The sequence below is a fragment of the Marmota marmota genome, unplaced genomic scaffold, assembly GCF_001458135.2.
Source record: "Marmota marmota marmota unplaced genomic scaffold, marMar, whole genome shotgun sequence".
In the NCBI taxonomy this organism is placed as follows: domain Eukaryota; kingdom Metazoa; phylum Chordata; class Mammalia; order Rodentia; family Sciuridae; genus Marmota; species Marmota marmota.
Genome location: NW_026000229.1, coordinates 3,100,157 through 3,123,169, shown reverse-complemented (window position 1 = coordinate 3,123,169; position 23,013 = coordinate 3,100,157). Strand labels below are relative to the sequence as shown.

General features: G+C 38.1%; 1 protein-coding gene across 13 annotated transcripts in view; it reads left to right on the top strand.

Moving 5' to 3' along the window:
• Herc2 (HECT and RLD domain containing E3 ubiquitin protein ligase 2) overlaps positions 1–23,013 on the top strand; it is a 183,704-nt gene that overhangs the window by 33,557 nt on the left and 127,134 nt on the right. For 7 of the 13 annotated variants that reach the window (XM_048793046.1, XM_048793049.1, XM_048793040.1 and 4 more), the window contains 12 exons: positions 1,419–1,529; positions 2,214–2,385; positions 4,893–5,066; positions 7,125–7,313; positions 7,932–8,083; positions 11,489–11,646; positions 11,735–11,848; positions 14,331–14,582; positions 17,631–17,824; positions 20,192–20,392; positions 22,335–22,590; positions 22,680–22,804. In XM_048793046.1, coding sequence (XP_048649003.1) covers positions 1,419–1,529; positions 2,214–2,385; positions 4,893–5,066; positions 7,125–7,313; positions 7,932–8,083; positions 11,489–11,646; positions 11,735–11,848; positions 14,331–14,582; positions 17,631–17,824; positions 20,192–20,392; positions 22,335–22,590; positions 22,680–22,804 — 2,098 coding nt within the window. The remainder of the gene's footprint in view (positions 1–1,418; positions 1,530–2,213; positions 2,386–4,892; positions 5,067–7,124; positions 7,314–7,931; positions 8,084–11,488; positions 11,647–11,734; positions 11,849–14,330; positions 14,583–17,630; positions 17,825–20,191; positions 20,393–22,334; positions 22,591–22,679; positions 22,805–23,013) is intronic. The other 6 variants (XM_048793048.1, XM_015480325.2, XM_048793041.1 and 3 more) reach the window with 2 other exon arrangements.

Sequence of the window (23,013 nt, the reverse complement as noted above, 5' to 3'; positions counted from 1 at the left end):
TTTTGTTTAAGAGGTTTCAGCCCGTCAGTTGACTGTTGCTTTGAGTGTGTAGCAATGCAGTATATATGGCAGTAGAGCCGGTGGTGGAAGAGACCTGTTTACCTCATTGTAGCTGGGAAGCAGAAAGGGGATGGGGCTAGGATCCTGATATCATAAAGGGTGTGCCCCCAATGACCTCACCTACTTTCACATAGCCTCACCTCCTAAAGTTTCCACCACTTTCCTGTAGTGCCTTGGGCCTGAGACCAAGCTTTCACAAGTGAGCCTTTGGGAGATCATCTCAGATCCAAACAGTACTGCATAGCTACTCTTGAGTTGTTTGAATATGAATCATTGTCTGTAGGGAAGACCATGAACTGTGGTCTTGGATGCTGTGTGTTTTGTAATGGTTTCTAAATAAAGCAAATGCAGGGCTGGGATTGTGGCTCAGTGGTAGAGTGTTTGCTTCCCATGCATGAGCCACTGGGTTTGATCCTCGGTACCACATAAAAACAAATAAATAAAGATATTGTGTCCAACTACAACGAAAGAGAGAGAGAGAGAGAGAGAGAGAGAGACAGAGAGAGAGAGAGAGAAAGAAAAGAAAGAAAGAAAGAAAGAAAGAAAGAGCGAGCGAGCATATACTCAATACAGAATTCAGTTGCAAAGATGAGTAGAGGAAAAATGAGTTCTCTTTGCAGTCTCCTCTGTGGGGTCTATGCCCTCAGGCTATGAATCTGTTTCTTGAGAGTGCTGGTGAAGGTGTTGCCACGGAAATTTAGGCTGAGGGCCCTGATGATAGGCTTGGAATTAATTTCAAAAATTCCATTGTAATGTTGATATTGTAAGATCCTTCTTCCCCACTCTTGGGTTTAGGAATTTGTTATATATTACAAATATTTCTTTTGATCAGATATAAAACTAAGCATAAAAAAATTTGTGTTAATGCTTCTAATAAAATATTATCTTTAGAGGCCAGGGATTTGGCTCAGTGTTAGAGCATTTTCCTAGCATGTGAGAGGCCCTGGGTTCTGTTCCTGGCACTGCAAAAACAAAACAAACACTCATCTTTCCCACCTCTCTCTCTTTACAAGTTAATCATACATTTTAAGATCTCTGATTAAATTTGTGTAACAAATGTCAGAAACCTGATTTTAAATATCAAAAATATATCTTCTATTGGAGAGAGAATTTAATTAACATGTTGGTATGATTTTATGTTGTGCTGCTTTCTCTGATTTTCTTTTTTTTTTTTGAGAGAGAGAGAGAATATTTTAATATGTAATTTTTAGTTCTCTGCGGACACAACATCTTTGTTTGTATGTGGTGCTGAGGATCGAACCTGGGCCGCATGCATGCCAGGCGAGCGCGCTATCGCTTGAACCACATCCCCAGCCCTCTCTGATTTTCTTGTCCTGCCACTGTTGCTGTCATTTCAGAGATGTTCATGGAACTCCAGGGACCAAAGGGCCAGGAGGTGTTCCCCTGCAGGACCAGCACTTGGCCCTGGCCATCCTGCTGGAGCTGGCTGTGCAAAGAGGCACACTGAGGTGAGTGGTGATAGGCCTGAGCTATCTTAGGAGTTGCCTGAGTCTCCACACATTTCTTTCATTGTGTGGCATTTCATTGCGTTGTTCCTGTAGTAAATGTAGACTTGTGTCCCAGGGTCCTGTCTTCCTTCTAAATCTAAGTCCTTCTAAATGTATGTTTTCTTCCTTTTTTTTAAATACGTAGCTGTCTAGTCATCTAGGAATTATTATTTTTCCTTAGTTTTTCTTTCTTTTTTTTTTTAATTTTATTTTCTGGTTTTAGGTGGGCACAATATCTTTATTTTATTTCTATGTGGTGCTGAGAATTGAACCGAGTGCCTCACGCATGCTAGGCGAGCGCGCTACCATTTGAGCCACATCTCCAGCCCCCTTAGTTTTTCTTAAATTATTTTTATTCCATTAACTTAAGATTCTAGAAATTTCCTGTAGGAAGTACTTTGTGAATGTTGTAACTGGTTTTTTATTTCTGATCAACAGAAGGTGGATGTCTTGCATTAAAATCTTGGCATTGATTCAGTGATTTTATTGCCAAGAATTGCTTCCATGGCATTGTTTGAATTTCCTTTAATATTTAAAGCCTTTCTTTGCCTTTATTTATTTAGTTGCTGGCTTTTATTTTTAATGGGTCATGACAAAACAAGTTAACCTGTTTTTGCCTGAGAATAAATATCTTTCCTCCCTCAGCCAAATGTTGTCTGCCATCCTGTTGTTGCTTCAATTGTGGGACAGCGGGGCACAGGAAACTGATAATGAGCGGTCTGCCCAGGGCACCAGTGCTCCACTTCTGCCTTTGCTGCAGAGGTTCCAGAGCATCATCTGCAGCAAAGACATGCCACACACAGAGGGGGACACACATGTAAGTATCACAGGAAACTGTGTTTAGGTGCACCCTTCATTCTAGTTATATTAAAGACGTAGACCTTTATAAGCAAGGCCATGCCGCAGTCTGGCTGGGCACAAAATCACGAGCCACTCAAGCAGGAACAAACTTTATTTCCAAAACTCCCGCGAACGCCACGCACGCGGCCTTCTCCCGCACGCGGCCTTCTCCCGGGACACACCACACCAACCGGAAATCCCTCTTACTGCACTTCCCTAACCAATGGGCCGAGTCGGACAGCAGGGGTCTAATATCCAATTGAATGCACATCTTAACATAATCATTATCATCTCAATGGCGTCACCTTTCAACCAAAAATGCCATGCGTCATTCCTATGGCTATGGCTCTTAGCAAGGCCAGAGTGCATATCCATGGCAATAATGTGTGTCCTTGATAATGACAGTAGTGAGTCAGATGGGACAGGCATGGGAGGCCAAGTGTGTGTTACCTTGACAAGGTAGAACATCACAAAAGCTGTTGGGATTCATCCATATGGCAGTGAGTGGCCAGAGCCACCTCTGAGCTACAGGTCTTGGACTCTGCATTCTCATTTTTAGATTGTGTGATTTCGTAGGAGGAATATGTCATGACATGGATCTAATGTACTTTTAGAGAGACCTTCCTCTTGCCATGTGATGCTCTGTGCCACCTGGGAATTCTAACAGCAAGAAGACCATCACCAGATAGCCCTCAACTTAATAGCTCCAGAACCATGAGCCCAAATGAACCTCTTTTCTTTTTGAAGTAGACCAATACAGCAAAATAGACTAATACAGTATCTAAAATTCACTTTCCTTCATAGTCAAGCATAGCACAGCAGCTGCTTCGCACAATCAGGCATTAACCCACATACTCTAAGGACTCAGTGGTTCTGGCTCAGCACAGAGAAATCTGCTCAGTCAACATGGTAATTTCTCTTCTGATAAAGCCAGTTATGAGTAATTACTCAGTTATGAGTAATCACCTCCCAAAGATGCCACCTCTAAACATTGTTCTCAGATTGTTTCTACCTTCTTAATGTCTCACAATGGTAATTACATTTTAACACATGAACCCTTAGGAGACTGAATCAAACCGTATCCAAAACATAGCAGAAATGATAGAAGATGCAAAGAAGGCTTGTTCACGTCCAGGAAGGAGGAGTGGGTTAGTAGAGGAAAGAGGAGTGGTATAAATCCTGACACTATTTCAAAAGCAAAGCCTGAGCAATAAGTCATTATCAGCTCTTACATAGATGTTGCAGGGAGGTGCGCCTAAGGTCAGGGCTAAGGTCAGTGTGGAGAGGAGCCACAAGTCCTATTAAAAGGAGGTGGTTTAGAGCTGGGGTTGTGGATCAGAGGTAGAGTACTTGTTTAGCATGCATAAGGCACTGGGTTTGATCCACAGCACCACATAAAAACAAAATAAAGGTATTGTGTCCACCTACAACTAAAAATATATATTTCTTTTTTTTTAAAAAAAGGGAGGTTGTTCAAAATAGAAAATCTCACTTTGTCCACATCAAAGGAATCCACATATGCAATCATCTTAATTGTCCATGTTAGTTCCTGCCCAGGAGACCTAGGTGACCCTTCATCCTCTATCACATCCATTGTGCTGTTTATGGAAAAGACTTGAATCAGCAAGCACAGACTTCATTGTCAATGCAAAACCAAGTATAAAACACAAACTTGCAAATAAATATCAGAAAAGAATAGTGGAATAGTGGTTCATTTTGTTGGCCCTTCCTGTGTGTCAGGCACCATGCAAGGCACGTCATCTGAGTTGTTCCTGTGTTTAGTCCCAACTCTACACTTCACCAGTAAGGAGGCTGAGATAGTGGGGGAGTAGATGCTGGGTCTGTTCTGGAACCCTAGAACTGCTGTTCTTTACAAGTCTATGCTGGATTTTGCATCTTTTCTGGAAAGAGTTGACTATTCCATTTTTTTATGTTTTGGCATGCTTTATCTATCATTTAGCACTCTTAAATGATAATACAGCTTTTCTGCTTTTGGAAGAATTAGAACTATGACTTAATTTGGAAATAAAATTAGGTTTTCCCCAGAGTGGGCAACATTTAGATTAAGGGGTTTTAAATTTTCGTTTGGTTTAATAAGGGACTTTGTTTTTAATTTTCAACACCTGGTTGAAGTACTGTGTTGTTCCCATGGAACTTGTTCTGTGTTGTTCCAGGGACCCTGGGGGCAAGCATGCCTGTAGGATAGTTTGGCCATAGTTATCCATGTAGAGTCTGCACATAGGCTTCAATTACATTTGATGGAATAAATATATAGATGCATAGTCAGTGTTGTGTGCATTTATATAGTAATAAGTGAATGGATATATAGTATAACTATCATCATCATTTAATGGCTAAAATGAGCGGATTTTATAGATAATGCATAATCGTAAGCACCAACATAAAAACAGTGATTAGAGGCTAATTGTGTTACTTTACTTTTTTCCACCATTTCTGAATGTTTGTTTACTTTTTGTTATTTAGCTTTTATCTGGCCCTCTGAGCCCCAATGAAAGTTTCCTGAGGTATCTCACTCTTCCTCAAGATAACGAGCTTGCTATTGATTTACGACAAACAGCAGTTGTTGTCATGGCTCATTTAGACCGCCTGGCTACACCCTGTATGCCTCCTCTGTGCAGCTCTCCTACATCTCATAAGGTATGTGCTAGAGCAATATTTACTTATTTTTTGCAATGTTGGGGATTGAACCCAGGGCCTTGAATATGCTAGGCAGATATTCTGCCACAGAGCTATACCCTCACCCTCTGGAGCAATATTAGTAGCACTCTCATATTCTCATTCTTTGCATGTGTAAGGCTTACTTTTTCTGGTATTGGCAATAAGAGCTGGCTTATAGTTTTTAAATGTTTTTACAGTTCAAGTATTGTCACTGATACCATAGTGATTGATGGGCAAGCTGAGGTGCACGAGGCTTCTGAACCCAAACTAGGGTCCCAAGAGCTCACCTTTTATCCACATGGCCACAGGCCTTCCTGCTTGGTGAAGGAATTTCTGCCCAAAGTTAGTCTTTTTTTGTGGTGGTGAGATTGAACGTAGGACATTGCGTATGCTAAGTATGCATTCTACCACTGGGCTATATTTCTAGCTCAGAGCCTTTTTTGTACACTCTGAACATGGGCTCTTAGTATGCAGTGATGGTTATTGTACAATGATGATGTGATGATGTAGTTATATTTTATATATGATATATGTAATAGTGATAGTGGTAGTAGTGATCTGCATGTGTGGAGAGTACCTGGGGAATGCCAGCCCACCAGGGACCTCACACATACAATCATAAAAGATTGAAACAGTCTTCCCCCATGGTATCCATTAGAAAACCAATGTTTGGAATGGAAATGAATATTGTCAGGGTCACATAGTGATCTTAGTTTTGAATCCAGATTTCTCTAGCCTTTTATTTTTAATATGAATAAGAGTTATTTTATTTTATAGTTATATTTAAAAAATGAGTAATGTAATTACATGGTCCAAAAGTCAAAATTATATGCAAAGAGATACATACTGTTACTTTATTGCCCTCTGTTTACCCAGTGTCCCTCCTGGTTGTTTTCACTTTTCTAATTTCCTCTGTAGCCTTTTGTTGTTCTCTGGAATGACCCTATTAATGGTAGCGTGCTAGAGTTATTCTGTGTCTATTTTTCTCACTAAATATATATGTTAGAGAGTGTTCTGTATTAATAAGCAGAGCTTCTTTTTTAATTTTTTAAAACTAGCTTAGTATGTCATGTATGGATGTATCCATCTCTCTTCCTTTTTAATGTAGTCTCCTGTTGGTGTATTCTTGGGTCATTGCTAAAATTTTGCTACCCAAATACTGTCGCAGTAACCTGCCTAGTACATGTGTTTCTCCATCTGTGCACACGTGTGCACCCGTCCATGTGTGCCAGTGGGATGACTTGTTATGTGCTCGGCATCTCTAGATTGCTCCCATACAGTTTGGTCTCTTTCAGCTCCACCCATAAGGGTAGTTACCTCCAGCCTTGTGTTTGGGCTTTTGAGTTTTTTCCTGTTATGGCGCAAAATGGTAACCTAATGTGGTTTGAGCATTTTAAACTACTTTGAAGGGCTGTTAATACTACTTTTTATTTTTAAAATTTTTTTTGGTAGTTGTGTATGGCAGCATACCTTTATTTTACTTTTATGCTGTGCTAAGATCGAACCCAGTGCCTCACACATGCTAGACAAGCATTCTGCCACTGAGCTACAGCCTCAACCCAGCTGATACTACTTTTTAATGGGCTTTGTTAAAATGAAACATTATGGAAAAGATAGCCTGTTTATTTGTTTTATTTTTACCTGTTAACTTAGGTAATGTGGAATATTCTGAGTTATTTTGATTTTTTTTTTTTTAAGTTTTTATTGTTGGTTGTTCAAAACATTACATAGTTCTTGATATATCATATTTCACACTTTGATTCAAGTGGGTTATGAACTCCCATTTTTACCCCGTATACAGATTGCAGAATCATATCAGTTACACATCCATTGATTTACATGTTGTCATACTAGTGTCTGGTGTATTCTGCTGCCTTTCCTATCCTCTACTATCATTTTGATGTTTTGAATCAGCTTCCTTTCTTTCTTTCACTTGCTTTGTTTTTAGCTTGTAAAATATCAGTATTATTCCTTGACATTTTTTTTTTTTTTTTTTTTGCTATAAAGGAAATGTTTATTTACTCCTTTATCTTACAGGGATCATTACAGGAGGTCATAGGCTGGGGTTTAATAGGATGGAAATACTATGCCAATGTGATTGGTCCAATACAATGTGAAGGTCTTGCCAACTTGGGAGTCACGCAGATTGCTTGTGCAGAGAAGCGCTTCCTGATCCTGTCGCGCAATGGCCGTGTCTACACGCAAGCCTACAACAGTGACACACTGGTGGGTGTTATGGATGCTGTGGCTGCAAGCTTTCCTAGGTGGGCGGGATCTCTGCTACAGACACTACATGCTCTAGCTTTCTTCCACATCACTGATAAGCATCTGTTCTGTATGTTATTAATCATATTTAATAATCTCAGAGTTAATCATTATTGTCAAGGATTTGAGTTGTTAAGATCAGGAACTCCTTACAGAGAAACCCACTGTTAGATACCTATTTATAAACCAAATTTTTATATGTAAGCCCATTTGACTCTGGGGCCAGGAAGGTAACAGAAGAGGGAGTTTGGGCTTTATGGGAATGGTGGCATCTTGGGGACATGTGCATTCTCCTTAAAGGAAGGTACTTCCCCTCTTGAGCTGTGTGTTCCTGTTGCTCAGGGACAACCTGTACTACCTGGCACTAGTACTAGTCATGCCAAGGACCACTTGGAAGTTGTCTGCCTTCTTTTGGTTCATGGTGGGTTGGGTGGGACTTGAGAACCAGACTGCAATCTCTGGAGTCTTACAGTCTTTCAATTAGAACCCGTTGGTTCAGCATATACATGATTGGGGATAGTCATTCTGTTTTCATTATCTTTCAACTTAATACTAATATTCTTATTTTTACCATTTTAGGCCCCACAATTGGTCCAGGGTCTCGCTTCCAGAAACATTGTAAAAATTGCTGCTCATTCTGATGGTCACCACTACCTGGCTTTGGCTGCCACTGGAGAGGTGTACTCCTGGGGCTGTGGGGATGGTGGACGGCTAGGCCACGGGGACACTGTGTATGTACAGCTTATTCCTGTATGGGTGATTTGTTCATTGTTTTACTTTATGGTACTTACAGTTTACCTGTTCTCTTGTGTGGCTATATCCAAAATAGGATGGAAAAATGGAATATGACTGGGTGTGTTCCAGCTGCCCCAACATGTAGGGCTCAGATAGAGAGGGGTGCTGTGATATGTCTTCCTTTAATGACTCCTTTAGGAGCTTTGCCCAGGAGTGGAGGATGATGGAATCAGCCGTCTTGCTTGTTCTCCCAGATGAAGTAATGGCCAGCAGTTGCACCCATACCTTATTTTCTGAAGCAAATCTCATGTGTTGTCCCTTCATTCAAAAATATTTTATCTGTAACCAGCCAGTAAGGCCCTCCCCTTCCCTTGAACCATAGCATTGTTTTCATAGATACAAATATCAACAGTTTCTTGTTATTACCTTTTTGATGGAAGCTTTTGATTACTGTGAGAGAATAGAAATAAAACACAGTGCTTGTTATAAATGTCTATTTATAAAAATGGAGAGGCCTGCCAGTTTCCATGGAGTGATAGACACTCATACTTTGCTGTTGTAAGTGGAGCCTGGCAGGAAAGACTTTGGCATTAGGCGAAATTGAAGCTCATAAGTGTGTTGATGTGATTAAGCACACTTCATGTGGTTAGAGCCATGAGTAGGAAGTGGGCAAGCGCACCATTGGGAACAATGCAATCCTGACTGAAGAGACCAGAGGGCATATAACCTGTTCACATTGCAGGGTGGGGATGTGGGACCATTGCTCATAAAATCTGGGAAGAATCTCAATCCTTAAGAAAAGTAGGATACATGTAGTACATTATTCATGCAGAGTTAAAAAATATCCCAAATGTGATAGTCATTAAGGGACTCAAACAAATGTGGCAAAACTATAATGAAAACCAAAGTAACAGAATGCTTTTTGTCAGACTGGAGAAGGTGGGATTGGCATGGGCACATGAGACTTAAGAGGCTCTGAAGTAGAGGATGGGAAGTATGGGTGATTTGTTCATTGTTTTACTTTATGGTACTTACAGTTTACTAAGTACAAAATATTTCTTAAGAAAATCATTCTTAACTGATACTAAGTGCTAGAATGAGTAACTTGTCTCTTGTTCTAGGAGTTTAGGGAAGGAAAAGATCAGTACAGGTTGCAGGAGTTAGAAATTTTGGGGGGGAGTTAAACTTAAGCTAAACAAGAAGGGAGAGGTTATATCCAGCAGAGTCATGGCTGTCCCTCTCTGACCCAGTGTCTCTAGTGGGTCGTAAAGCAAGTAAACCATGTCTTTTGAGAGGCTAAAGTGGGTTTGTATAGATTTTCAATAAAATAGGAAATATTCTGGATTGTAAGCATAGGGCATTTTGAAAATGTCAAGATTTCTTTAATTAGTAAGACTTTTCTCTGCTGATTCTTACTTTATTGTACTTTCTGATATAGATCGTAGTGTGGAGTGAACCCTACTGGCTTCATTCTGTCAACATGTATTTAACAAATATATATAAATCTCAGCCACCTTTTTGAGGTTTACATACAATCAGATGAATCAGTTTGAAAGATATGATTGAATGGGTTTTGTCCAATGCAAGCAGTTGGGGAACCACCAGAGTCAAAATACAGTGTGTTTTTGTTGGTTCTGAGGCTTTCTTTGTACTCTTTGCAGATCCTTGCTCCTCATCTCCAGCTCCTGGCAACCTCTGATTTTCCCTTTGTTATTATTATTTTGTTTCTTCAAGTATTAACAGTATGTAAGATTTTGATTTTGGCTGCTACTTTTTTTTGTGGCGCTGAGGAGTGAACCCAGGGCCTTGTGCGTATGAGGCAAACACTCTACCAACTGAGCTACATCCCCAGCCCCTGATTTTGGCTTCTTTAAGTTAGCATAGTGTTTTTATTTTTGAGGGGCAGGAGGGGGGGATACTAGGGATTGAACTCAGGGACATTCGACCATTGAGCCATATCCTGAGACCTATTTTGTATTTTATTTAGAGACAGGGTCTCACTGAGTTGATTAGCGCCTCACTTTTGCTGAGCCTGACTTTGAACTCTTGATCCTCTTGCGTCAGCCTCCCAAGCTACTGGGATTACAGGTGTGCACCACCATGCCCAGTTTAGCACAGTGTTTTAAAATCCAGCCATGTTCTTGGGTGTATTGTTTTGATTATGATCTGTTGCTGATGAAGGACTATGGTTTGAGACATTGTAAATAAAGCTTCCATGGATTTTATTGTACAAGCCTTATCTATTTATTTATTCTGTGGTACTGGGGATTGAATTTAGCACTTCATACATGCTAGGCAAGTGTTCTACCACTGAGGTACATCCTCAGCCCTTTTTATTTTATTTTGAGACGGAGTCTTGCTCAGTTGCTGAGGCTGTCTTCAAACTTGTGATCCTGCTGCCTCCGCCTCCTGAGTAGCTGGGATTACAAGTGTGTCCCACTGCACCTAGCTGTAAAAGACTAATAGACACTGTTTTTGATATTCTGCTGGATACCTTAGTTTGTGTTGTGTTCCAGTTTAGCAAGAGTGTTGGCAATGTAATGTTTGAATTCTCTCTACTTAGTTATTTGTAAGATCTGTGATAGTCTATTCTTTTTTTAAAAAAGTTTAAAATTTTTAAATTTTTGAGATAGTCTATTTTTTTTTTTTTTGCAGGGGGGGGGTGGCATACCAGGGATTGAACTCAGGCTCTTGACCACTGAGCCACATTCCCAGTCTTATTTTGTATTTTATTTAGAGACAGGTTCTCACTGAGTTGCTTAACACCTTACTTTTGCTGAGGCTGGTTTTGAACTCAAGATCCTTCTGCCTCAGTCACTCGAGCCACTGGGATTATAGGCTCATAGGTGTGCGCTACCATTCCTAGCTTGATAATCTGTTCTATTATTATTATTTTTTTTAGTATTTTTAGCTGGCGATGGGACCTTTATTGTATTTATTTATGTGTGGTGTTAAGAATTGAACTCAGTGCCTCAGACATGCTAGGCAAGTGCTCTACCCCTGAGCTGCAACCCCACCCCGATAGTCTATTCTTTTCTTAGAAATATACAAAATTTAAGTTTATTTTAAAATTAAATATATTCACTTATTTGTCCAGGTGTAGTAGATTTATTATTGAGTCATTGTCTTCTGCATGGGGTCAGCAGAATTTCTGAACACTTATACTTCAACATTTTGGCTGATAGTCTATTCTTTTTTTTAATTTTTTTAATCTTTATTTTATTTGTTTTTATTTTTATGTTGTGCCAGGGATCGAACCCAGTGCCTCACGCATGCTAGGTGAGCGCTCTACCACTGAGCCACAAACCTGGCCCCTAGTCTGTTCTTGATAGTGAACTTTCTTTGCTAACACTAAAAAGTGCTTAGAAGGGAATTCATATTTGTTCTGTTCCTCCCCACAGGCCTCTGGAGGAGCCTAAGGTGATCTCTGCTTTCTCTGGAAAGCAGGCTGGGAAACATGTGGTGCATATCGCTTGTGGAAGTACTTACAGTGCAGCCATCACTGCTGAGGGGGAGTTGTACACCTGGGGTCGTGGGAACTACGGCCGGCTGGGCCATGGTATGTCTCCTTTGTGAGAACATGAGCAAGTGATAGAAGGTTGCCTCATCTGAGACGACTTAAGTAACACATTTACATCTGTTTGAAGGTTCCAGTGAAGACGAGGCCATTCCAATGCTGGTAGCTGGACTTAAAGGACTGAAGGTCATTGATGTTGCATGTGGGAGTGGGGATGCTCAAACCCTGGCTGTGACTGAGAATGGTAGGTAGAGCTCGTATTACCCTGGGCAGATTCTCAAGGATGCTGATGGCTACTTGCCCGGAGGAGGGACATTTGGAGTAGAGTGACCCTCACAAAGCGGTTTTGCCCTGTTTACCTTTAGATGGGTGTGGGTCTCAGTGGCCTCAGTGAAGAAGCCCATGAAGTTCTAGGACTTTGGCTTATCCAAAGCCAGCCAGTTCATTAGGGGCCACTTGTTCTTCCTTGGGTATTTTAGTTTTTAACTAAGAATCAGAATTAAGTGGAATAATTGATTTTCTTAATTGTGTCTGTTAATATATTCTCTGATGTTCAGCCATGCTTGATTCCTTGTGGCAAATCCTGCTCAGTCTTTGTGTATTGTATAGTCTGATACCACATTGTTTCCTTGTTTTTAATTATTCTTTTGTGCTTGTTAAGAGTGTATTCATTTTCTATTTTTTGGTACCAGGGATTGAACCCAAGGGTGCTTAACCACTGAACAACATCCCCAGCCCTTTTAAAATATTTTTTTTAGAGACAGGTCTCACTGAGTTGCTTAGGGCCTTGCTAAGTTGCTGAGGCTGGCTTTGAACTCTCAATCCTCTTGCGTTAGCCTCCTGAGCCACTGTGCCTGGCTATTTATCAGGTTTGATGTTTTGAATCACTTTGTTTTTTAAGATTTGTATCTGTCTGTCAATATTATGTCAGTCTGTCTTCAATTATCATTGGGGAATATGTCTGTTAGAATCAGCTGGGGAATCTCTCAGCCTGCTCTTTCCTACAGAGTTGGAACCACACATTGAGAATTGACTTCTGGGAATTTCTTTGGTGAATGATCAAAGATTATTTTAGGCAATTTCATATCCACATAGGTCCTACTACTGTTGATGGAACAACAGTGCAATCATCTTACTTTTGCTACTGTAAGTCCTAGAGAAGGATGATCTCATCTGTCATCTGAAAGGTTCTTTCTGGCATGAAGCTTTTGATTTGATATTTCATTGTTGTTTTTAAATGTCCATTGTTGAGTGAGTAATACTTTACAGAACTTCTGACCAGGAAATATTTATTTATTTATTTGAAGTAGGTTTTAGGTATATTGCCCAGACTGGCCTTGCACTTCTGGGCTCAAGCAGTTTTCCTGCCTCAGCTTCCTACATATCTGAAACTACAGGCTTGGGCCACCATGTGCAGCTAGGAAATATTTTCTTATGTAGCTATGTTAGGATATTGTCCTTGGTATTCTTTGTATAAAATTGCTGTGTTAAGAAAACTTTATGATTATAATGTTGATGTTGAATAAATTGCCATGAATAGGACTTGTGGATTTGTCTATCTCACTCTGATATTTCTTTAATGAAAATCTTTTAAGGAAATGTCCTGGTCTACACCATATTTTGAGAGACTAGTACAGTAGAAGCATCCTGCCCTGTGCGGTCTGGTCTGAGGATGGCTTCACCAAAAAACATTGGTGAAAGTGGGGAATTGCCAGGTGGGCTGCATCAACAGCAGAATTTTAGCCAATGTGTATAAAAGTGTGTGTACTCTGCGATCTTTGTGTGTACATCTGCTGAGTTTCTTTCATGGCCATCTAATAGTTTACCATCTGCTGTTTTCAGTTTAGATCAAGGGTTGGCCTGTTTTTGCAAATAGAGTTGTTTTGGAACATAGCCAAATCAGATCGCTTATGTGTTGCCTGCAATTGCTTTCCTGTGACAATGGCACAATTGGGTCATTGTGACAAAGACTACCATCCATAAAGGCTAAAAATGCTTACCAATATTTCAGAAAATATTTGTTGATCTTAGGTATAGTTTATTTGAAATAGAATGGGGAATTTAATCATTTATGGAGCAATCTGATATTTTCTTCCTTCTGATTTTCTTTTCTTTTACCTCTGCCTGATTTAATAAAAAAGCCTTTTTTTGTTTTGTTTTTATCAATTCACTGTGTTGAGGTTTTGCAAAGTATTCAGTTATTTTTCATAATTAAAGAAATTCACTTTTTTTGCAATTATATTTTAGCCCTGTAGTAATGTTTAATCAAATTATATAATATTTGTACTGATAAATGCAGTTAGAAACAAATATAATGCAACAATTGAACTGTGGTCAGTGTGATGGGAACAGAAGCATGCAGATACACTGTACAGTGGTTAGTGAACTGTAGCAGAGTGCTGTGGGCCTCAGTTCCAGTGTTTTCTGCAAACAGTGGAGTTTTTGTTCTGTGTTCAGCATTTTGTTGAAGTAGTATCAAACTAGTAAGTGTCAGGACTTTGTTTTTTATTTAATTAAATAAAGCAGCCCAGCTTTCCTTTTTAAAAGTTTTCTTCTATATTAACATGAAGTAAAAATTAGATTTCATTTGATCAGTAAACCCCAGGTTAATATTAACTACATACATTGTTGATCTAGATTTGTGTGTGCTATGTTATTTTCAGTCATTAAAAAACTTCCATAGAAATGTACGGTTATTTTAACCTAAATACATTTGTATTTTCTAGGGCAAGTATGGTCTTGGGGAGATGGTGATTATGGGAAATTGGGCAGAGGTGGTAGTGATGGCTGCAAAACACCAAAGCTGATTGAAAAGCTTCAAGACTTGGATGTTGTCAAAGTCCGCTGTGGAAGTCAGTTTTCAATTGCTTTGACAAAAGATGGCCAAGTTTATTCCTGGGGGAAGGGTGACAATCAGAGACTTGGACATGGAACAGAGGAACATGTTCGTTATCCCAAACTGTTGGAAGGCCTGCAAGGTAAGTACAGATATATACTTCTAAAACTCTTTGAGGAAGTTTCCTTGATAATCTTTTAAAGTCTTTTTAGATTTATTAACCTGACATTCCATGAATGGACTATCATTAGAAACTTTTACTAATATCTTGATAAGCGTAGGTAGTAATTGAAAAGTGATTTGTATACATTAAATTATAGACTTGTTTTCCCAAATTCAATTTGAAACCCACTCAGTTTTGCTAATATTGGAGAGTTGTTTTTTTTTTTTAATGGTAAGCACCCCTTTGTCAGTGCAATGAATTCAGTGAGGGTGACTTCTGTCTTGGCAAAGTCAGATGTTCTTAACTATAGATTCCACTGAGACCATGGATACATGTTGTGTTGTGGGGCCACAGTGGGAGGCTGGCTTGGATGTACCTCAGGTGGTCTGATTTAACTTGTCATTGATGCATGTATCTTGCATGCTTTGTTGCACAGGTGTCCAGTGTGCATTGGAGTTAGAGGGAATAGGTGGGAGCCCAGATGCATAAGTATGAAAGCAGGTATCTCTTCAGTGATCTGTCAATGTGGGCAGAAAGGATGGAAACATCTGTAGGAAGACTTTTTTTTTTTTTTTTAGTTGTAGATGAACACAATACCTTTATTTATTTATTTTTATTTTTATTTTTTTCTCTTTCTAGCAATCCTTTAATTCACAAAAATTGTGTTTGTATACATATATGGTACCCAATATAATTTTTTTTAGGATTAGTTTTTTTTAATTAATTTATTTATTTTTGCATTACTATTTATTTATTTTTATGTGGTGCTGAGAATCAAACCCAGTGCCTCACACCTGCTAGGCAAGCACTCTACCACTGAGCCACAACTCCAGCCCAGAAGGCTCCTTTTTAAAAAAATATTTTTTAGCTGTTGATAGAGCTTTATTTTATTTACTTACTTATATCTGGTGCTGAGAATCAAACCCAGTGCCTCACACGTGCTAGGCAAGCCTTCTCCTGCTGAGCTACAACTCCAGCCCCTGTAGGAAGACTCTTGAGTGCTACTAAGCCACTCTTACAAGAGATTGTATGCTGGAGGAAGTGGGTGACTATGGAAACCATGGTGATTGGATTTTAGAAAGGATTTTTTTAAAAGGGGAAAACTTCTACACCACTTGCCTTGGTGGCGGTAGGCAATCTCCATAGTAATGGAGAGTTGGTGCAGTAGTGGTGAATTGACAAGTAAACATGGAAAAGGGGGGAGTTTAGTGAGTGGTGGATCATCAGGTGGGTTCTGTAGTATTTGCTCGAGTTAAGGAGTGAGCAGCCTTTTTCTTAAAGGGCCAGATTTTAGGTATTTTAAGTTATTGGGCCTGACTGTTTCCACCCAAGTTTATTCACAAAAAGAGACCATAGGCTGCATTTGCTGGAGGACTGGAGTTTGATAGATCCCTGCACTAATTCATTCATTATTTTTTATGTTTTTGCCTCCTTATTTAGGGAGTTTGAAAGTTGGACATTAGAGTTGCTAGTTCTTTTCTTCATTAGTTTTATTGTAAAGCATCTTAATATGTTGATCATTAGGAGTCTTATGTGTTCATAAGATATTTATTATTTTTCAAGGTTCTGAGATAACAGTTGTAGAGTAATATAATTCATTGTATATTAGGGAACTATATTGGAATTTCCTTTGCCTCTTGTTTATATTCCCCTACTAGTAAAATATCTTCCTCAGTACATTTATTAGATAAATAATTTACTATGAGAGTATTTAAATTATTGTTGGTAAAACTTTTTTTTTTTGATGTTAACTTGTGGTCTCTTTAGATGGAATCGTTCTTACTGTAGTAGTTTCTCAGCTGAAATATATGTTGACATTTCTCAGAAGCCCTTCTTGTTTTGGTCATGTTAGATTTACTCACAAAGAAAAATATCCTTTAACAGTATTTAAATAGCAAAAATGTTTTAAAATATTTATATCTTATGACTTTGAGGGAAAAATATATATCCTTTTAAGAATATTTCCCCATTGAATAGTGTGCTTTGCATAGTTATACATGGGATTGGAGAATGTGATCTAATGATTAACTAAAGATACGCTGTTTCACTTATGTAATTACTTGTCAGAATTTGTGAGATTGTTTGGTAGCCAGGGAGTGTTTAAAAACCAAATTCTTCCCATCAAGAAGTCTCTTACAAGAGTTGGATGAAAAGAGGCCACAGGAGTAGTTTTCATAAAAGCTTCCTGTGAAGTGACACTCTTAAGTATATTCTCTAATCCACCAAAATTCTTGAACAATGCAGAGGGACAAGGGATCAAACTCAATCCTGTGATCTTCCTAATTAATTACCGAAGCAGTCTTTATACTATATTTAATATGAATCTCATAAAATTAAGGATGTGAAGTTTTGAATTTTCATTCTAAATTTGTTCACTGGGGTCCTCAGTAAATTACTTCATATCATTAAAAAACAAAACAAAACAAAAACACAGTAGTCTCTTTCTTAATGAAAATCAAGTAAGGAGAAAAAAAAATCAATAGATCCTTTTCATACCCTAGCATTAGTTTCTTTGTAGGCTAGGGGTCCCAAAAATTTAAAGCTGAAAAAAATAACAGAAGCTATGTTTTTTTTTTTTTTTTTTTTTTTTTAAAGAACATATATTTTTAGTTGTAGATGGACACAATACCTTTATTTTATTTATTTATTTTTATGTGGTGCTCAGGAATAAACCCATTGCCTCCCATGTGTTAAGCTAGTGCTCTACCACTGAGCTACAACTCCAGTCCCCAAAGCTTTTATAACATACTCAAAGCAAATGAATTATGCTTAATACTAAGAAATTATCTTGGCAGTATTCGAGGCCCTGGGTTTGATCCTCAGCACCACATAAAAAATAAATAAATAAAACAAAGATATTATGTACAAGTAAAATAAATAAATATTTTTAAAAAAGTTAAAAAAAAGAAGTTATCCTGAAGAAGTTAATTATAAGTGCCTTCTGATCTCAATAGCTGGGTTCAGATATCTTTTTTGCACCAGAAGCTACAGGTTTGAAGCTGCAACTGTCTCCCTCTTTCCTCATAGGAAAGAAGGTGATTGATGTGGCCGCAGGCTCCACCCATTGCCTTGCTCTGACAGAAGACAGTGAAGTGCATAGCTGGGGGAGCAATGACCAGTGCCAGCACTTTGACACCTTGCGTGTAACCAAGCCGGAACCTGCTGCACTGCCAGGACTGGATACCAAGCACATAGTTGGAATTGCCTGTGGGCCTGCCCAGGTACTGAGTATATAGTTTGGTTTGGTATTTTGTACAATTTTGTTTTCCAGTTTTTCATTGCTAGTGTATAGAAATACCATTGATAACTTTTTGCATGGTCCTAATGTTCTGTAAATGTATGAAGCCACAAATTAGTTCTGTGAGCTTTACTGTAGTTTCTTTGGATTATTTTTTTTTCTCAAATAATTATGCTATCTCCATATAGAAACAGTTTTCTTTCTTTTAGTCTATACTTTTTATCTCTTTTCCTGACTTTGTTGCACTGGCCAGAAATTCTATGTGATGGTAAATAGGAGAGACAAGAGTGGGCATCCTTGTCTTACTTCTGATCATAGAAGAAAAGTATTCAGGCTTTCATTCTTAGCTATGAGGTTAACTGTGGTGTGGCTCACGCTTACTTTCCTTTCCTTTCTTTTTCTTTTTCTTTTCTTTTTTGATGGATGCCTTATCAGATTAAAGCAGTTTCCTTTAATTCCTATTTTGTTTTTTGGAAGTTTTCAAAAATCCTGAATGGACATTGAAATTTGCCAAATGCCTTTTCTTCTCAAATAATAGTTTTCTCTCTTTTAATCTGTTTATATAGTGGAATATACTAATTTTCAAGTATTAACCATCCTTGTATAACTGGGATAGACCTCACTTGCTCATTATTATTGTTATGTTTTTAATATTTATTTTTTAGTTGTAGTTGGACACAATACCTTTATTTTATTTATTTATTTTTATGTGGTGCTGAGGATTGAACCTAGGGCCTCGTATGTTCTAGGCAAGCGCTGAGCCACAACCCCAGCCTACTCATTATTTTTAAAGGAAGTAAATCATTTATTTATTCATTCATTCATTTATTTTTGAGGTACTGGGAATTGAACCCAAGGGTGCTCTACCACCAGTCCTTTTATTTTCTGTTTTGATGTAGGGTCTCACTAAATTGATGAGGTTGGCCTTGAACGTGCAAATTTCCTGCCTCAACCTCCTTAGTCACTGGGATTACAGGTGTGCAAGCACAATACCTGATTAGATATTTGTTCTTGGGTGATTTTCATGGTTTGTGGCACTCAGGAATTGTTCCATTTCATTTAGGTTGTCCAATTTTAGTACAAAAAGTTTCCTTAGTATTTTTTTTTTTTTTTTTTACTAACCTTTTGAAGTCTGCAGGGCCTGCAGTGATATCTTGTTCTCTTTTTAAATTTCTGATAGTAGTAATTTGTATCTTTTCTCTTTCTTTGTCAGTTTTTAAGGTTTTTTAAATTTTGTTGATCTTTTCTATTTTTGTAGTTTCATCCATTCACTCCCCCCACCTTTTTTTGGTGGGGGCGGTTAATTTCATTGTTTTCTGCTCTTTTTTTTTCACATTAGCTTGTATTGGGTTCACCACGTCTTCTTTTTTTTTTTTTTTTTGGTAACTTAAAATGGAATCCTAGATTGTGGATTTTAGGCCCTTCTTATTTTGTACCATATAAGCATTTTCCTCTACATAGTGCTAGTTAACTGCACCTACAAATTTTGATATGTTTTTATATTTGTTCATTTCAACATATTTTCTAATTTCTCTTGATAATTGTTTTTTGAGAAATTGTTTCTGTGTGTTTTAATTTTAAAGTGTTTGGAGCTTATCATATTATCATTTTCTAGTTCAATTCTGGTTTGATTGAATAAACTATATGATTTTAGTTCTCTTAAATTTTTTAAAATTTGTTTTATGTCTCAGGATAAATTCTGTGTTTGCTTAAGAAGTGTATGTATTTAGTTTTTGTGGGGTGAAATGCTCTATAAATGTCAGTTAGATCCAGTTCATTGATAGTATTGGTGGAATTACTCAGTTCTTCTAGATCTTTGACAATTATTTGTTTTCTCTCTCACTAGGAGGGTAGTATATATGTACCTAACATTTCATTATCTTCTTAGAGCTACTGTTGTACCATTTTAAGGGGATTGAGGGCCTCATTGCCATCTACTAGTGTATAGTACTAACTTTGAGAGTGAAAAGATTTTTAGAAACCTTTTTTTTTTTTTCGATGTGGCAAAATGAGATAGGGTTAGTGAAAAAGGAGAGGAAATTGGAAACTGATAATATGTGAACTAACCAACAATCAAAGGACAAATCCATTTGGCAGTTAGATGAGTAGATTATAATTTAAAAACATTTTTAGTTATAGATGGGCACAAGACCTTTATTTATTTATTTTTATGTGGTGCTGAGATTTGAACCCAGAGCCTCACATATTCTAGGCAAGTACTCTGCCACTGAGCTACAGCCCTGGCCCCCATTTAAGGCATCTTTATATGTACAGTGGTAAATCTTTACTATAGGACAGACCAGTAGCTGAATTTGTAGATTCATCTTAAGTTCTTTTGTCTCTTTCATAGAGCTTTGCCTGGTCATCATGTTCTGAATGGTCCATTGGCCTCCGTGTTCCCTTTGTGGTGGACATCTGCTCTATGACTTTTGAGCAGCTGGATCTCCTGCTGCGGCAAGTGAGTGAAGGGATGGATGGAACTTCTGACTGGCCCCCACCACAAGAAAAAGAGTGCATGGCTGTTGCAACACTGAATCTTCTACGACTTCAGGTGCCTCTGCTTCTTTTATAAGTATCGCAGGAATTCATAAGAACGTTTGTGCATATTGAAGAGCATTGGTTTTTAGCTCTCTAGGTGAACTGCTCATGAAACTTTTAAAGCATTTTAGAAGTAATTATGATGGAGTAATGTTAAAATTTGATCTGGTCATTTTATGTTTATCCTGGAAGTCAGTCTTTGCATGCAGGTAAGAGTGTGTATGGATTGTGTTATTTCTGCTACCATCAACTTCTTGGCATTTGTTGGTGGGGGATAGTCTTGAATTTACTGTTGTTTGTAGGTGGAGAAATGACTGGTGAGGTAGAAGGTGGTTGAGAGAGAGAGTAGGGTCCTAGCTGAGAGACTAGTGCTAGCCATCTCTCCTCTGGACTGTGGAAGCTCTGTGCAGTAAGCTCAGTTCCCTATAGCAGTGCCTTCACTTCTTCATAGTGAAAATGCTTAAAGCTTAAAAAAAAAGCTACAAAAATCACCTTACCTTCCTTCCTTCATTGGTAAGGATGCATTAAACCTAAACTCACCCTTTCTACCTTCAGAGTTCTGATTATCAGGTGTTCTGTTCCATTATATTAGGTCCAAGGCACAGTGTTAGTTTTTTGTGCCTCTGAAAGAATTGTTTCCAATTGCAATTTGCAAGACACATTCTGATTTTACAGATGTTCAAACTTAAAAAAAAAAAAGGTACTTCTTAGGATTGGTTAAATGCTATATTTATTTTTTAACTTCCCTCTGATTATCATTTTTATGAGGCTATAATTACACAGATATGTAGTCTTTTTTTTAAATAACCAATTTATTTTCTCATTTTTTGCTTGCATTCCCTCCCCACTAGATTCTACTCGTTTCCGTTTTGCTGAGATTCATAATTTTTTTCATCAGGATATATGAGGCAGAAAGTCTGAAAAAAATATATTTACTTCAACCTCTCTTAAGATAATTTAATAGGATTTGGTTTTTAGGTTATCTGAGTTTTGTCAGTTCATTTGTTTATTCTCTGCTGATTTTTTCAGTTTTTCTATGTATGTATGCATAGCTGGGTTAAAAAATTTATTCTTATGAAATGCCTTACATCAGTGCCTTCACTTCTTCATAGTGAAAATGGTTAAAGCTTAAAAAAACAAGCCTACAAAAATTAACTTATCTTCCTTCCTTCATTGGTAAGGATGCATTAAACCTAAACTCACCCTTTCTACCTTCAGAGTTCTAATTATCAGGTGTTCTGTTCCATTATATTAGGTCGTGGGCAAAATCTTTTAAAGTTCAGTTTATAAAAATACATATTAAGGGACTGGGATTGTGGCTCAGCAGTAGAGTGCTCGCCTAGCACAGGCAGGACCTAGGTTCGATTCTCAGCACACATAAAAAAATAAAGGCATTGTTTTGTGTCCATCTACCAAAAAAAAAGAAAGAAAGATTCTCTCTCTCTCTCTTAAAAAAAAAAAAAAAAGTCTAAAGGGGAAAATGTGCAATTTTCTCATAAACTTAAAAAAAAAATATTAAGGTTGAATATCCCAAAACTGAAAATTCAAAGTCAAAATTTGAAATTTTTTGAGTGTCAACATGATGCCATAAGTGGAAACTTCATTGTGTGCAAACTTTGTTTTATGCATAAGCATTAAAAATATTGTAAAAATTACTTTCAGATTATGTGTATAAGATATATATGAAACCTAATTTTCAATTTTTATATGTAGATTCAGGTCCCATCCTCAATACATCTCATGTAAATATGTAAATATTCTACAATTGAAAACACCCAGGTCCAAAATACTTCAGGTCCTAAGCGTTTTGGCTAAGGGATACCCAGCCTGTATTGAAAAGTTAATTTTGTTTATTTAAATAATACTTTAGATTGGGTTTTATTTGGTATATAATAAGATTTTGAAATCTGTTTCCTTTTAAGCATTCTAAGTAAAAATTGTTTCTCTCCTTTCAGTTGCATGCTGCCATTAGTCACCAGGTTGATCCGGAATTCCTTGGTTTAGGTCTGGGCAGTGTCCTTTTGAACAGCCTGAAGCAGACTGTGGTGACCCTGGCAAGCAGTGCGGGTGTGCTGAGCACTGTGCAGTCAGCTGCCCAGGCTGTGCTGCAGAGTGGCTGGTCTGTGCTGCTGCCCACAGCTGAGGAGCGGGCCCGGGCGCTCTCTGCTCTCCTGCCCTGTGCAGGTGTGCCTGGGCAAGGCGTGGGCTTGGGTGAGGAATAGGGAGGGCTAGGGGAGTTCAGATAGGGGTTTAGAAGGGGGTTTACTTAAAGTGGCAGAAAAAACAATTTCCTTTTCTAGTTTCAGGCAATGAAGTGAATATAAGTCCAGGTCGTCGATTCATGATTGATCTGCTTGTGGGCAGCTTGATGGCTGATGGAGGATTAGAGTCAGCCTTAAATGCAGCAATTACTGCAGAAATCCAGGTACAGCTCTTGGAATGCATGGTAGCTAACAGGGCAATTTTACCTGGTAGTGAGCTGGGGTTGACACTACTATACTCACATGTATAGAAATCATGACCTATTGCAGAATTGTTGGAGGAAGTAGAACACAAAATTTTTAGTCACATTTAAGTATTTTCTTAACATAAAATTCTTATCTTTCTTCTAATTGAAAACAAATAAACCATTAT